General features: G+C 46.2%; 1 protein-coding gene across 1 annotated transcript in view; it reads left to right on the top strand.

The window, feature by feature from the left end:
- Positions 1-10,205, top strand: part of LOC138303853 (purine nucleoside phosphorylase-like) — a 57,851-nt gene extending 47,646 nt beyond the window's left edge. The window contains exons 4-6 of the mRNA XM_069243333.1: positions 491-666; positions 1,994-2,184; positions 7,811-10,205. Coding sequence (XP_069099434.1) covers positions 491-666; positions 1,994-2,184; positions 7,811-8,055 — 612 coding nt within the window. The 3' untranslated portion in view covers positions 8,056-10,205. The remainder of the gene's footprint in view (positions 1-490; positions 667-1,993; positions 2,185-7,810) is intronic.
- Positions 10,206-17,268: the final 7,063 nt, after the last annotated feature.

The raw sequence follows: 17,268 nt of genomic DNA on the forward strand, positions 1-17,268 counted from the left end.
GATTATTCCATGTGTTTTCCACCTTGAAGTGTGTAATATATGTCCTTATTATACAGCTTTCTTTCCTTTTCCTGGATTGTAAATAACAATTCTAAATATTGAGGCTCATTTAAAAGGATAGAAATACTGAACATAAGCAACAAACTCAACTAAGTATTTCACACGTTTATATCCTCATTTCTTATTAAATCATTATCTAAATTACCCATACCTGACTGAACGTTCTGCCTGCTCCATTTCTTAATGCAAGAAGATACTCAGATTTCCTAACTTTAACCAAATGACTAGGTTATGCCGCATATGTGAAATAAAGTAGTATGTCAACACCAACACAGCGGCCAGGATGGAATCTGGAAATGTATTGTATAATTCTATTTCTTCTCTCCTACTTATTTTTGTGTTGTTAATGGAACTCTATGTGTATTTATGTGATTTTTAGAAAGTTTGCCTGAAAAGCAGAAAAAACTAAATAAGCACTCCTCTTCCGTAGGTCACATTCCCTATCCGGGTGTTCAAGCTCTTGGGGGTGCAGGTCCTGATTGTCACCAATGCCGCTGGATCCCTGGCCAACAGTTACTGCCCAGGAGACCTCATGATTATCCGGGACCACATCAACCTGCTAGGCTTGTCCGGACAGAACCCACTGCTAGGACCCAATGATGACCGGTCAGTGAAGCAGGACCAGGATTGTAGGGATGGGGAATTGGGGCAGGTTAGACACGGTGAGCAACCGAGAGACGCCAGAATCACGGACTGGACTTTTCTGTTCTTAGAACTGGAGGACCTTGTTTTCGAGGCATTTCACCAAGACGATCTATGCACCTCAAATACATTTACATGTTCAATGTCAGCTTGTAGGGCTAGAGTTAATTAACTCTGAAGAACAGGATGTGCCCCTGATTTATATGTCTGCTTGTTGAACTGGAGAAGGTGTTGCTACTTAGACAAGTTTGTTTCTTCCAAATCAACCAGGGAGTGTAGAACAAGAGATCTTCTCTTACGTATTTAAGAATCCCTGACCATAGAGGCTACAGCAGTGGTCACCCCCCCCACTCCCCCCACCCCCTCCTTGGTTATTGTAATGATCTCTTTGATTGGCTGCTTTAAAACACGTTTATGCCACACAGACCCATGAAGTTCTCTTGAAGCAGATCTTTTGCTGATTCCTCAACAAAGGTGGGTTTTTAGGGCATTTCTGAGGGCGGGTCCTGGTTGAGGGCATCCAACCGGAAGGAATCATACTAGGGAAGGGTCATCCACCCTTAGAGTTGAGTCTGAGCAGGAGGTCCCTTAGCAGCCTTTTTTTTTATTGGCTCCTCAATTCCCTGACAGTGCCATAAGGTGTAGGGAAACACCACAAGCCAGATATTGGGAGGCAAGACAAAGATGCGTATATATGTACACTCAGGAGCTTTTATGAATAGATCAGCGGTCTTGGTCCCCAATATATAAGCAGCATTTCAACACACCGCCCAATCAGAAAATTAAGAAGTCAAGACAAAAAACTGCCATGGTTGACTGTCCATAAATCTCATCACAAAACTGTAAGGAGCGCAGAGCACAGCAATCTGGCAAATTATCTGTCTGACTAAGAGTGACCATATTTCTGAGGCCAGAATCAGTTCATTTTAAGGACTAGATTTTGTTGTGATGAACTATGTCCTTTTAACTATTGTTGTCGAGTATATACTGCAAGGATAGTGCGGCTTGCTTTGTTATGTACTTCTTTATGTATTGTATCTGCACGTTAAATGTTTTTATGGTTTGAAGTAACTTGAATAAAACTAATTTACTTAGTAGAAAAAAGAATCTGGTACTGCAGATAAATCAGATGGGGGCTGTGGAGCTTCATTCAAGGAAAGATTCAGCCCCCACCATCTCAGTAATAGGCATTAGCCTATTAGCCGCTTTTGGCCTCTTTTGCGCTCCTTTGTTGGAATCATGGCTCTTCCTTGCAGGCTCAGTCACTAATATTTCTTCTTGCTCTTCACAGGTTTGGTCCACGTTTTCCGCCACTCTCTGACGCTTATGACAAGAAGTTGCGTAAAATGGCGCGGGATATCTCCAAAAGACTTGGTTACTCGTCCTTTGTCCACGAGGGAGTGTACTGCATGGTTGGGGGCCCCAACTTTGAGTCTGTCGCCGAGGCACGCTTTCTACACAAACTGGGGGCAGATGCAGTGGGTAAGTTGGGCCCACAGGACTCTGCAGCTTTCCAGTATTTAAAATTGTGCATTCTGTACAGCTGCTGCCAATGCTTCTACTGGTGTGTGTGAGGGAAGCCAACAGTGCTGTCTGCTGTGTGTGGGTAGGCGTGTCCTGCTGATGCTTACTTGATGTATGCTTCTGCTGTATGAGGGGAAATGTCACCTCTGTTACAGTGCTGGAGCTAGTGGTGTACAGAGTAAAGGGCATATTTATAATCCCCTAACGCCGCTGCAGCGTCACTTTATGTGACGCTCCAGGGGCACTAACCACTGCTTCATATTTACAAAGAAGTTTAACGCCACTTTTTGTGGCGTTACGCCTCCTTGTAAATATGGCCCCCTCAGATGCAGTATCCTGCATCAGATGGGCGTGCAATGGGTGTTGCTCTGGGTGTGCCACAGCAACACCCACAGTATTTTGACGCTTCCTCAGATTTACGAGATTTTGTAAACCTGAGGCAGCGCCAAAATCTAACGCCACCCCCAGGGGTTGCATTAGCGAGGCCCAACGAGGAGGAATACTTTTATTCCTTCTTGTTTTTTGCTTTTTGCAATCTGCAGCATGCATAGAAAGATGTAGAGCAAAATGCCAGAAATTATTGTTTATGTGCGGGAAGGTGGCCCTTCCTGCTCATGATCAATCATTTGAAAATGATGCTTTGGCACTTCTGTGTGTGCTGCATTCTGCGACACACACAGAAGTGCCAAAACACCATTAATGATTGCTTATGTGCAGGAAGGGGCACCTTCCCACACATAAACAATCTCACCCCTCAACGCAGATGCCTGCGTTGGCAGCTAAATTAGCACCAGCGCAGGGAACAACACAGGGGTGCACCATATTCACCTAAATACGGCGCATCCCTGCGTTGTGAAAATGACGGAGCGTGAAGCTGCCAATTTTGTCGCGTTCCCTCATTTTGGGCCTATGTGTTTGAGTGAGGTGGGGTAGCTCCCCTTTTTGCCACTTGCCACTAATTCTGGAAATAATGCTCCACGGAACTCGCTGGCTGATACTGAAGAAGTACACATATTCACCAAATTCACCAAATTTACAAGCCACGCGTTCTCTGGAGCAGTGGAGAACTCATGCTCTTTCTAAAAAATATCTTTCCATCTTTTCAGTTTGCAGAGCTATTTATTAGGTCTAGAGCTAGCCAAGACCTTGTGATTTTACTTCAAATAGATATATAGCATTCTTTCCAACAGCTTTCTTCCTCCATTGGTCTTCTGTTTTGTAATTTACATCTTCTTCTTCCTACTACCTCGGGGTGAACTGGCAGAAATCCCGCCTGTTCCCTACAAAGGCCAACCAAGCCTTGCCACCTGACCTGTGTATGTTAATCTGGGAACCAATCATATTTGTGAACCAGGATCTACCATGACAAACAGGATATACTAGATGGCAATGTGGGGAAGGCAAGCCATTCCATACAATCAGCCATGACCTTCTGGAAGACGTTCCCCTTCTCGTTTGCAGGAAGAGTGTCTCTCCTTAAAATGATATTCCTGCCACGCCTTCTATACTTCTTCACGATTCTTCCTATATAGTTACCCTAATCAATATTTAAAGAAATAGACACATCAATAACACCATTTTTATGGGGAAAGGGTCGGAAAAGAGTAGCTCTCTAAAATGCAGAGGCAATCAACAGATGGAGGACTGGCGGTACAAGAGTTTGAATCTTATTGCCTGGCAGCACAACTTCAGTGGTTTGCCCAATGGCTAGGGAGTAGACAGACACAATATAGACCAGAGAGGCCCTTCACCCCTCTCTAACTAGGCTAACGGAGGTGCTACTAGAGTGAGACAGACGCAAGATGATGACACCCCCGAACTAAAAGTTATTAGGCAATGGTGGGCATAATACCTGACTAAAACAAAGATTGACGTTCCATTCTCCAGAGAGTTCCCCCTGATATTCCTGCAGGCATTGCCGCATGGTGGCAATTGGGAGGGGATAACCAGCTGGACTGAAGCTGGGGCGACGAACATAGGTGACCTATTCAGAGACGGGATACTACTTCCATTTGAAGACTTTAGAGCAGACTTTGATCTACCAAGAGGACACTGGTAGCAGTCACCGCAGCTATCTGCAAACATTGAAGGTCAGGCCTCAATGAACCAAAACACTGTCTACTGGCCAATACCTAGCTATGTCCTCAAGTACATTCAGGGCTGTCACATGTCTCTACCGAAGACTACGGGATGACATGACTTACCCCTTAGATTCCTTAAGACTCAGATGGGAAGAAGATCTGGATACCTCTATACTGGCTAAAGCCTGGGAGTCTATATTAGAAAGAATCCTGAAAACCTTGAAGAATGCTAGATTCAAATTAATTAACTTCTTTATCCTACACAGGACATATCTGACCCCGGGGCAGACCAATAGATATTTCAACAGAACAGGAACAACTTGCTCAAGATGTGGAATTGATGGGGCTGAAATTAAACATGTATTATAGGATTGCTCCCATGTAGGAACATATTGGGAAGAAGTGACACGAACAGTAGCTGAGGTCATAGACAAGGAGATCCCATTTACACCGGGACATTTTTTACTGGGGTGGTTCCCTAACACATCCAAAACAAAAGTGACCAGCAAGTTCTAGGACCTGGCCTATGTCCTGGCCAAACGAGAAATTACCATGAACTGGAAAGGGCAGAGAGGTCCACGAATTACAAAATGGCACAAAGAACTAGAAACGTAGGTGGGCTTCAAAGGGGACACCTTGCTTAGAGAAGCCAAATGAGGCCTAAGACCTCTAGACATAGCTAGGGAATGGGAAGCCTGGGTGGACTGCCTGAAGGACTCTGCAGGAGGATCTCAGGGGTCCTCCCCAGCCTGACAATGAGTACCCATGGACTTTGTGATAGATAATGATTACAAAGACACACACCCTAGGCCCCGGGTGCCTCAGGACTAAATCACTCAAACCCATGTGGCAATCCCTCTAAACAGGGATGACTGTCAGTTGAATACAATCCTCATAAACATATTTAAGAACACCTATAACGCATTATAACTACCAAATATATGCATTAAGAATGACTCTGGAATGGGGGTGAACAGGTGAAAGGAGGGGTATCGAATATGAAAGTTCAAATGAATAATTCAATGTTTACAAGTTATTGTGAGCTATACGACTAGAAACAGATATGATCATCCAAATGTTCTGCAAGTACTAGTTATACAAAATCACCAATAAAATCTGTTTAAAAAAAATAAAGCATTGTGTGGTAGTGCACTGTCATTAACGGACAGCACATTTTCTATTGTAATGGCCACTAAATTTACACAGACGTGCAGTTTTATTGATAAAAGTATAGAGGGCAAAAACAATTGCATAAAGTGTGGGGCATTGACTCATCAATGATTGCCTTTATTGTACTAAAATCTTTGTTTGTATCAGACTTCCATAAATGTGCTTCATTTGTGCTTTCCTAACTGGTTTTATACTTTAAAATTTGTCCTGAAAATATTCATTTACACTCGTTTTCATTTATACATATTTATATAGTTGTGTGTTAGAAAGAAATAGGCATCCTAAAGCCGTACTTTTCATACTACAAGTATGCCAGCAAGATTGTGGCATAGTTCACTTTTCCAAATCCTCCCAATTTGCAATCAAGGAAAGAAAAGTAAAACCCAATTTCCATGTTGAAAAACTAACCAGCAATTTTCATAAGACATAGCTAGACATTTCCCCTCTGCAGACAGGTCCAACGGTGGATGAGACGGCAAAGTGTTCCAGCTCTTGTGTTTGTACAGAGAAGGTACCTGTAGCTCGTATGTAACTTAGGCTAAAGGAGAGGACTTTTGCATCTGCAGGCATGGACCTTGCTTACAAGAGCCTGTTGTGATGTGCCACATAAATCCCATCTCTTTCAGGTTTTGACTTAGGCTTCTTCTGCCTTCTCTCCTTGTGGCCTGTCACAAAAGATGATCATCATCTAACCAAAATAAGGGAAATCTTAAAACAAGTGACAGAAAGTAAGCCAGATGCATTGAGCTGGCATCCTTTCATCCTTAAACAAGTATCTGCAAAGAACAATTCCACTAACTTGATCACTCACGCAGTATCATTCAGGCAGCCTTAAGACCATGGTGCTCAGATGTTGATAAGTTGCCAGAGGGGACATGACAGTCCTCCTACCAGAAGATGGCACTGAATGACAGGGACTGCTCATAGGTGCAGAAGCCCATATTCTCTTGTGGGCAGGTCCTACAAGATACAAAAGCATAGAATTTATTATTTGGTCATCAGCACCACACATGCAACACAAGTCATGGGCTATGACAAATAAAGATGTGTACATGTCAAACCTAAAAATAGCCATCATTTTGTGGCTAACACATTGATTTTCATTCTACTACAAAATATCTTACAAACATACTGGTTCTTTTTACATTAGCAAAAAGAAGAGATGATGGATGGAATACTGAACAATGCAAACATTCACCCCCAGTAACAAAGATCTGGGTTTAATCCATCATTTCTTTGCTCACCACACCACCCTTATTTGGACCCAGCCATATGCAAATCAGTCTTGACGCTGTTCCCCATGGGAACAGGCCAGACCAAACTGCCAAACCAGGTCCTCCCTGGACCAGAAACAATCATCCTAGGGCCTGTTTCGGGGTATCACCCTTCATCAGCCAGGCTAGCTTGAATCCAGTGGCGCAGTGGGCGTACCCTTCCCACTTACGGCGACAAATGCAAAAAGAAGAGATGATGGACTGAATGCTGAACAACGCGAACATTCATCCCCAGTCACAAAGATCTGGGTTTAATCTATTGTTTTCTTGCCCACCACGCCACCCCAGTTTGGACCCAGCCAAATGCAAATCAGTATTGACCCTGTTCCCCATTGGAACAGTTGAGTCCAAACTGCCAAGCCAGGTCCTCTCTGGACCAGAAACAAGTATCCTGGGACCGGTTTCAGGCAGGTGGGATTCCCGTCACATTCTAACAAAGTATTAGAGTCGCCGAACTCTAAACTGGCCCTTAGTCTCCACACTTGCTCGTCTCCAGCGATGTCTGTTTTGCATTCCACAGCACATGATACTTTTTCCGCAAGTGCAGCACACAGTTCAAACATCTTCCAAAGATCTAGACATTCGTGCTCACACTCTTGCACAGTGTCCAAGCAGTCTTGTTCCTAACCGCATTCCCTCTGGCCATACGCAGGTGGAGCGAAATGAGCAAGTGCCCCTATCTCCAGTCGTTTCTGGAAGGGGCTTTCAGGACAGAGTCTGACAAGCTGGTTTTCTTGAGCTGTATCACAGATCCCTGACCCACAGGACCTTATCACAGAGTGAGACAATTGCGCATTCTACGTGAGTCTTGGAAGTATGCATGCCTGCTCCTGTGTGAGCTGTGTATGTTGTGGTGGGTGCTACTTTCTCTGCATGTGCTATTCCCTGGTTTATTCTGCTTCAGCCCTTCGTTTGTCATCACTGTGGCAACCTCCAGGTCACCCATGAGACCTGATTGTGTCTCAACCCTGAATGAAATTATCTCCTCAAAGAACTCTGTAGAAACATCTCAAGTATCTGGTGAGTGCAAGAATCATTGTTTTTTCTCTCCGATCCCAGGGATGAGCACGGCTGCTGAGGTGGTGGTGGCCAAGCACTGCGGGCTGAAGGTCTTCGGAATCTCGTTCATTACCAACAGGGTGGTCAAGGAGTACGAAGGCGAGGAGGAGGTGAGCCACGACGGGGTCCTGGAGATAGGCCACATGCGGGCAGCCACCCTGCAGACGCTGGTAACAGAGCTCGTGGGAAGCATTGACCCCAACAACAACAACCTGATCCTTGAGGAGAAAGAGGCGTCCCTCTGAGCACATCTTTAGGCACCTTTAATGGTAATACTGAAGTAGTGGAGTCCCTCACTCCCGTGTCCAACATTAACTGAAGTATGACAAACTTGTCCTGCTGACATGCATGCCCGTCCTTTGTGGGCAGGAAAGTACTTGCTTGTTACACTTAGGCTAAGGCAGCACCATCGGAAGCTCAGTTGACTGCAGATCTCTATGAGGTTTCCAGGATTGTCAAAATACCTATTTTAAGTGAGATGGGATGTAATGGCACTGTACTGGACATAGGCCTGTTCAGCACTAAACTCTGCACACCTCTTTATAGCCAGGGCCGCGGGAATTCTGCAATTCTGCAGCGCAGTGCATGCTTTTTACCACTGAGAGGCAGGTCACCTTTCTTTATCAGATTGCTGAATTTAATTGTTGAAATAAAACTAATTAGGTGCAACCTTTGACCAGACAGTGTTAACATTGTAAACATGACTAAATGATGAAGCATTACTGCCACAAAACGTGTTGCTTTACACTGCATACGTTGCCATTGCTTGCCATATACTTTATTTAACCTTCTTCCATAATTTGTTCCTCTCTTGGCGCATACTTTCAATGGCCCTGTTTATACCTAACAAATATGGCCTAAACTACTTCTCTCTGATACTTTTGTCAGTCCTCGGGCTCCTCATTTTTCGACAACTTGGTGGGGAACTCACTTGCGGCCTGGAGAACCTGCTGAATGTGTTCCCTTTTCTTAGGTAGTTTTGTAAAAATCCCATTTCAGTGGCCAGTTAGAGGCCCCAGTGGAGCTGTGGATTCATTGGGCATTGTTCTCATCCCATGAGCACTTCCATTATCACCCAGCTCCTGGTGATCCGCAGAGGCCCCTCCCATCAATCTCCTCCTTTAAGTTCTTCAAGACATTACCTCCATCATGTGGACTTCTCACGAAAGCCCTCAACCCCTCCTCCTTTCTGCCGCCATGGACATCTCTGGTGCTACCTGGCCCCTCGGGGTTCGTCCATGAATCTGCTGCTTTGAGCTCTTCCTGGTATCACCCGCCCGACTGACCCTCCCCACAAATCTACGTTCCCCTCTTCCTAGGTTTCCCTGTTTTATGTGGTACCCACACGTATCACTACATTGGGATTGCTTCTGGAAACAGGGACCTCCCTGTATCAGTTGCTATGGTTAAGATATGCTTTGATAGTGATCATTCCTTTATCGCAATATGAAAGGTGGGAAAGTTTGTTTTCCCATCGTAGGAGGGGTCTTCTCATCTCCTGGTGTCTACAGCACGTGGTACAGTCGGTGGAGAAATCCTCTGGGTAATGTCTATGAACAATAATTAATGTGCTGAGAAAAGTAATCAGTGAACTTCCCCAAAATGTGGGCTAGTGACCAAGGACTTACATAACACACTAAACGACTGCTAATTAACATTAAGAGTACAAACATGGCTAGATATTCTGACTCTGAAAGCAGCTCTATGACCCCCTATGGCCAACATGAGCACTATCTCATTTCAGTATATTTATTGGTTCCTTTATCGAATACCAGGGCTTAATTTGTAAATAAATATGTGCAGGTGCCCAAAGCTGTCTTCTGAAACATGCGGCTGCTAGAATTAAATGTGCGAGCACGGAATACTGAGGCAGCGTAATGCTAAAGCCTCTTTAATCCATTTACGGCCAATCCCTGCCCCTTCAGCTCACTCTTGCAGCTTTCTGCTTTATCCCTTTGTGACGTTTTTCCATATTTCTCTTCCTCCCTCTTTCCCATATGTGCCTCTTGTTCGCAGTAAATACCGGGTGCAGAAAAATAAGTGTCGCCCCTTATAATAAGTGCTGGTGCCCCACACCAGAAACCATTAGCTCAAATTAAGCACTGCCGAATACCCTATTATTTAATCCTTCTAAACTCTGGACTGTATCATAGTTCACTGTTGTATTATAAATTACATGATGGCTCTATTTATTATACTACTACAATTTTATGTACTGTATTATTCAAAATAGTATTTGAACAATGTTAAAGCTCTGAATTGGGAAGAAATGTGGTGTTGTTGAGATGAAATGTTAGGGACTGCCTTGTATTGTGTGAAACGTAATATTGTATACCTTAAGGGGAGCACTTATATCCATGTGCCGAACAAAATAAAATATTATTAAACAATAAAACCTCTCCATTTTTTTTTGGACTGCTTAGTGAATTTCCACGTGTCCTCGCAGCAACTGGTCAAAATTAAACACAAAGCGGTACCTGCAGCTGAAAAAAAGGTGGTGGTTTACTTGAGTAACTCTATCAGACTATGGACTGATGTGAAAACAAACCAACGTGTCGTAAACAAGCATTTGCAATGCAATAGGTCTAACATTTGTGAAAGTTGGAGCTATTGGCAGTGTAAATGACAATGGCCCTCATTACAACCCTGGCGGTCAAATTTTGTCGGAAGCACCGCCAACAGGCTGGCGGTGCTTCCCTGGGAATTACAACTGCGGCGGAAGCGCCGCGGTCGCACCGCCGGGACTGGCGGTTTCCTGCCACTTTTGTCCTGGCGGTTTAAATCCCCCAAGGCAATTACGAGTCCCCCTCCCGCCAGCCTTTTCATGGCGGTTTGAACCGCCATGAAAAGGCTGGCGGAAAGGGGAGTCGCGGGGCCCCTGGGGGCCCCTGCACTGCCCATGCCATTGGCATGGGCAGTGCAGGGGCCCCCTGCCACAGCCCCATGCAGCTTTTCACTGTCTGCATAGCAGACAGTGAAAAGCGCGACGGGTGCAACTGCACCCGTCGCACAGCCGCAACACCGCCGGCTCCATTTGGAGTCGGCTCCCATGTTGTGGCCGAGATCCCCGGTTTCCACCCGCCGGCCCAGCGGGGATCTCCAAAAAGACCCAGTGGGAGTGCGGCTGCATTGGCGCCCGCCCGACGGTTTCAACTTGGCGGGCGGCGCTTGCCGCCCACCAAGGTTGAAATGAGGGCCAATGTCTTTTACCCATGGATTTTGTTATGGAGTTTGGAGCAATGGTCACATGCTCCAGTTGCAATTGTGATTCATTGGAAATGGGTGTGAAGGAGGTATACAGTTGTCAAAAAAGTGACTTGGCGAAAGTACAAAATGAGGTGCTTACAGGTCAGAGGGTACGTTATATGTTTTGGGGTGTTAAAGTGAAAGCAATACAAGGAAGTGCAGCGAGGAGAGAGTAAAAAGTGGGTGCAGAAATGCAGAGAAAACTAAGATGCAGGTGGGGGATATGTGGAGAGGAAAGGGCAATACATGTCTAAGATAGAAAAACATGACAGGATGGATGGAGACGATCTGAAGACCGATACTCTTTTTCACAGGCCTCAGTAATGTTCAATTCACAAACCCGCGATTCCGGATTGAACTCTGTTTCAACATTATTTCCAACATCATAATTGTTGTTACTTATTTTAAACGGCTAACTCAGCCACTGGCAAAGTCACCAGTCCTGGCTGGTGTTAGCAGCCGTGTTCTATCTTGATGCAATAAAAAAAGCTTAGAGAGGCACCAAAATACCTGTTGTGTGATACACAATGGAAATTACAAAAATTTTGCTCATGTGTTTATGCCACGCCCTTAATTACACAGGTCACGCCCTTTTATAGACTACCCACCTCACTTTTTTCATACCACGTAAATGCCTGCACACAACAATATTCACAACGTGAGCAGTGGTGGGTCTGTATGGGCCAGGTGCACTGGCTCTGTGGAACAGCTCCATAGATGTTAAATGGTGCCATGACAGATGTGACATATTTAGTACATCCTGGCCTTCCTGTTTAACACTTATTGTTGTGGGATTTTAAGTACGTTTTCATCATTATAAATAGTGTCTTAAATGACCTGGCATGCAAGGGGGCGTTGGTTTAAAAATCAACACTGGTAAAAGGAGTCACACATGACATAAAGAACATTTGGCAACTATGGATGTAGGTGCTAATTATATTGTGTGCCCTGGTGTATAAAAAGCAAGCTAATCTGTGCACTTCACAATGAGCAACAGCTGTTTGTATGTGATTACTGAGGTAAGATATACTACACGCTGCGAATGAACGTAGATAATATGCCATCAGCATTGGCAAGGTGTAAAGAGTTTGTAAAGGGTACGTACAAAGACACATTGAACACCTCATGCGGCTGCCGCAATTGCCTAGCAAAAAGTCCTTAACCCCACGGCGCCCACATTCGCCTAAGGGTGTGATCTCCTGAGTACTCACCAGTGTAGGAGTTAGTCACTGACATTGTGGAAGAGTGAAATCAGCACCATTACTCCGCCGCTTTATTGGAAACAGGTGCACTCACAAAATACCCCTTTGGCCTCAAGCCTTACAAAACTAAAACCTCACTATACATAATTTCTTCTAACCAAAGCACTCCCCCTCACCTACCCTACCTTCCCCCCTCCCTTCCTCCTTAAACTTGCAGCTCATTAGTCTAGTCATCCTTTCTTAATGCTCTTTGAGGAATCCGTCTATTACCTTAATAGTCAGTTGCTAGCGTCTTGAACGTGCAAGTCTCCAACTCCTAATGCTCAGTATGTTGTCTTCGTTACCCTGCTACTGTCGACCCTCTTCTAATCTGCAAGTGTCTTGTCATATTTTCTTCCCATCCATTATCGTATGTCATGTGACCAGTCTCTGTCTCCGCCTGCACCTGATCCAAGCAACAAATACAAAATCCGTACCCTGTGCACCCCTTTCTAACATGTCCAATAACTAAACTAACCCCTCTAACCAACCCGCAACCCCAACTCCTTCTCTTTTTGGGCGGGAGGGAGGGGAAAAATCTGCTGCTCACCCACCACTGTGTCACCTGACAAAATGGTGGCTACCCCAAAATGGCTCCCACCTTTATAGGCCCGCCCTAGGCTCCAAAAACATGCCCAAAAAGCACCCAAAAAGGCGCCAATGGGCTGTACCATCTTCCACAAACTTTCCGGGGGGGGGAGACCTCCAAAATCAGCGCTCCCCCCCTGGACCCCCTTGTGGAAGAGTGAAATCAGCACCATTACTCCCTTTTGTGTGTAAAAGGCTGCTTTATTGGAAACAGGTGTGCTCACAAAATACCCCCTTGGCCTCAAGCCTTATAAAACTAAAACCTCACTATACATAATTTCTTCTAACCAAACCACTCCACCCTCCCCTCCCCTCTCCCTTCCCCCTTAAACTTGCAGCTCATTAGTCCAGTCATCCTTTCTTAATGCTCTTTGTTGAATCCGTCTATTACCTTAATAGTCAGTTGCTAGCGTTTCGAACGTGCAAGTCTCCAACCACTAATGCTCAGTATGTTATCTTCGTTGCCCTGCTACTGTCCACCCTCTACTAATCTGCAAGTGTCTTGTCATATTTTCTTCCCATCCGTTATTGTATGTCATGTAACCAGTCACTGTCTCCGCCACCAGAAAAGGGGAGGAGAGACCGAAGGGCAACCCCCTCTCATTTTCTGACCCCTTGACGACAATCCTCCATTCCAGGAGTACAATTAAGATTCCCTAAATAGTCCCTTCAACACCTCTTTCATCTGGAGCAGGTACAACTCCATGCCCATAAAGGACAGGTGTACACCATCGCCCTGAAAAAATGTCTTGTCCTCGAACCTTAAATCCTTATGTTCTAAATAGGTCAAACCATGCTCCAAACAATATAATCGCATTTCCTTATTAATTTTCCTCTGCTCTTTTTCAATTGCCCCCGGTTTCCTCACTCCTCGCCAAATCCGGCGAGGAACAAAAGCTGTCCAAATGACATGGCAACCCTGCCACTGCCGTCGCAACACACCTAAATCTTTCTTCATCTGCCTCAAAATATCCAAGCCAGTCTGCTTTACCATGTCGTTTTCACCCAAATGCACCAGTAATACATCTGGGCAAAAACCCCTGCCCCGAAGCCGCTGCAATGTCTCTAATAATTCCGGCTAGCACATACCCCCTTTACCTTCCCATCTGACGCGATATCTGCCCCTGTCCAGACCTAAGTTGTCCCCCACTGCAGTTGACTGCGCCTGTCTCCATGCCCACTTGACAAAGGAATGGCCCACGACCCAGATGGATATGAAATGCACCGCTGGTCCGGGAACGGAACCTGTAGCAAGAAAAAATATATTACCATTCTGTTGTTGTAAGCCCTTTTCACACATATTTCTTATAGGCATTTGATTTCCAGTGGCACAGCGCCAACACATCCGTCAGCCGACAACCCCGAAAACCTGCGTCTGTTGCCATGCCTATTCTAAATGAATGGGTCCCAAACTGTGAAGCATCCTGACCAATTGTTCTTAGACTTGCCCTCAAAACCGCTAACAGCTGATATGACGAAACCGCCTGACCCTGCATATGACAAAAAACTGCCCCAACGTCCCTCCTGAATGTAGACTGCAGCCTCAATCCCAGATGTACCGGACAAACTTCTACTACGGGATAGGCCTTCAGGAACACCTGCCTACCCCTCCCCCTTTGATCTGTCTTTGACCTCTGCAAATTCACCCCAATGCCCTGTGATGAAGTGCACACCTCCCCCCACTGGAGACCCTCTGATACTCTAGATCCTAGTAATTCCGATACTCGAAATGCCCCAAAGAACATCCATGACATGAGGGTATGAAATAATAAGCACTCCACCTCATCCCTACAAACCTCCTGTAAAGCCATCATAACTGCCTTTAAAATAGCCAACGTTATCGGCTGTCTTGCCTTACCGCGACTCCTTGCTCCCTGGCCCATCCTTCGAGTATTCTCTGCCCCAACTCCCCGTCGACGGCGCATTACCCCACAAATGTTTTCCCACAAAATCAATCCCAGAAACTCTGGACAAGCGTTTGTCAACCATGCTCATGATGAAATTTACCACATCCTCAATTCTGTCCTGCTCCAACTGCCGTCTACGGGCCCCAGAATCCACAAATTCCCGCCAAGCCCTTACATACACTCGCTGAGTGGAGGGGGCCATTGAATTCACAACCAACTGCAGAACCCTCCGTCGCCTACGGTCCATAGAGCTGCTGGCATAGTAGTTCTGCTCAAGGGCTTTTTCTTGAGCATGGACTGCACTGTCTCAATCATGGCCTGTTTCTTTTCCACCAGCAAGCGAGCCACCATCGACACTGTGTCTAGTTCAATGCCTAAAAAGGCCAAGGTCGTACAGGGCCCCACTGTTTTCTCGGGGCCAGGGGCACACCCAGGTCCCCCATGGTTGCCTGAAATCTGCCAAGTGCACTCTCACAAGACTCAGAATCTTTCGGCCCTGCAAAGAAGAAATCGTCCAAATAATGGGTCACTGCCGTGTGGCCAGTGACCGTCACAAATATCCACTGCAAAAAGGTGCTGAAGCATTCAAATGGTGAATAAGATATGAAGCAGCCCATGGGGAGCGCCTTGTCCACATACCAGCTGCCCTGAAATTGAATGCCCAACAACTCAAAATCCCGAGGATGCACCGGTAGCAATCTAAAAGCCAATTCGATATCAGTTTTTGCCATTAGGGCGCTCGGGCCCAATGACTCCACCATTGCCATGGCCACGTCCACCGACGCATATGACACTTTTGTGAGCTCCTCCGGAGTAAAATCATTTACGGAAGAACCTTCGGGCCAAGATAAGTGGTGTATCAAACGATACTCACTCGGCTCTTTTTGGGGCACCACTCCAATAGGTGACACAATAAGGTTTTCCAAAGGCCAATCCTTAAAAGGACCTTCCATCCTTCCCTCCGTCACCTCCTTCTCCAGCTTGAGCCGCACTAGCTCCTCCTTCCCTCGGATTGACCGCAAATTCTCAGCCCAGCGCCGCTGTCGAGGCCCCTCGTAACCCAGCTCAAATCCATGCAGAAAGTCCCGCAACAATAGTTGCCCCGCCCGCACGGGTCCATACTGTCCTACCCAGAAACGTATCTTATCCACTCTAACTGGAGTAGTAGCTTTTTCCCATAAAGCCCTGCACTCTCGCTTGAGCCTGTCCCTGACTCCCCTGGCTACCTCCTTCTTGGCCTGAAGACTGCGACCCGGCGCTGCTGGTCCCAGAACAGTTAGTAAGGGCATGCTTCCCTGAGCACTTAGAGCATTCGTTCCTGAACTTACAGAACTCTCTGGTGCACAAACCCTTGTTAAAATCCCAACAGGCTCCTGTTTTCTGCGCCCCAGTACCTGCTGCACCTGATCCCCCTTTTGCTCCTGTGCTAATCCCACCCTGGGTGGGGCGCTCTCGAAAGAGCCGGTAAATAATTGGTAACCCGCTCGCCGTGAATATGGTTTTGCCAAACTTTGCTGGGCCCATGGTATGCTGCCACAAATCCACGTCTATCTATCCCCATCGAACATCATCATCCGCTGCCATCCATGCGTGAAATTCCTCATCATATTGTACCCAAGCGTAACCTCCGTAGTTGAGGTACCCTTTACGAATCACATCCATATACTTAAACAACGCCACCGCCCATTCCGGAAACCGCCCGCAATATACACTTGCAAAAATCAGAAAGGCTGCCGTCCAATTCTCGATAGTTACCGGGACCCTGGGGCGCCTTGCCAATTCGTATTCTTCCTCCTTTGATCCCTCCTTCGCTCTAACCTCTCTGTGCAACAACTTAAGCATCTCCACATACTCTCCCTTCCAAATCTTTTCTTTGGTAGCCAACATAAGTGCCCCAAGCGGTTTAGCCGTTCCCATATAGGGCAAACACTTGTGCTTCCCACCTACCTGACCTCCCTCCAAGCCTTCGTCAGACTTACCTGGTTTCTTGTCCGAGACTGTACTTAACTGGCCCTTTTTAGAATCTGTGCCAACCCCAACATCCAATACATATACCCCTTTATGTAAACGCTCCCCCGCACTGCCCGAAACCGCTTCTATAGCTACAGACACTCCGCCAGGGTGCATCACCCCTGTTGCATTACCTTTTTGCAATGACAGGGGCCACTCCTGAACCTTCCGTCCTGTCGATCCACCTGGTCCCGATACTGCAACCGGTACCTGTAACAACTTATGAACAGCATTAGATGCCCCCGTGGTCCACCAATCCTCCTCCTCCTCTTCCCCGCGTAGCTCTCCCTCCTCAATACTGTCCTCCTCGTAATCTAAAACATAATTAGTGATACTCGTCTCAAAAGCATTTGGCGCATTGTTCCCCCAGAACTTCGCCTTCTTTGTGTTGCTCCCTGTACCCGCCGTCTGGGGCAACGGTCGCCGAGGGGCCGCCAGTAGCCCTCCCGACCTTGCCGTAAGGCCA

Source organism: Pleurodeles waltl, chromosome 7 (assembly GCF_031143425.1).
Source record: "Pleurodeles waltl isolate 20211129_DDA chromosome 7, aPleWal1.hap1.20221129, whole genome shotgun sequence".
Taxonomy (NCBI): Eukaryota; Metazoa; Chordata; class Amphibia; order Caudata; family Salamandridae; genus Pleurodeles; species Pleurodeles waltl.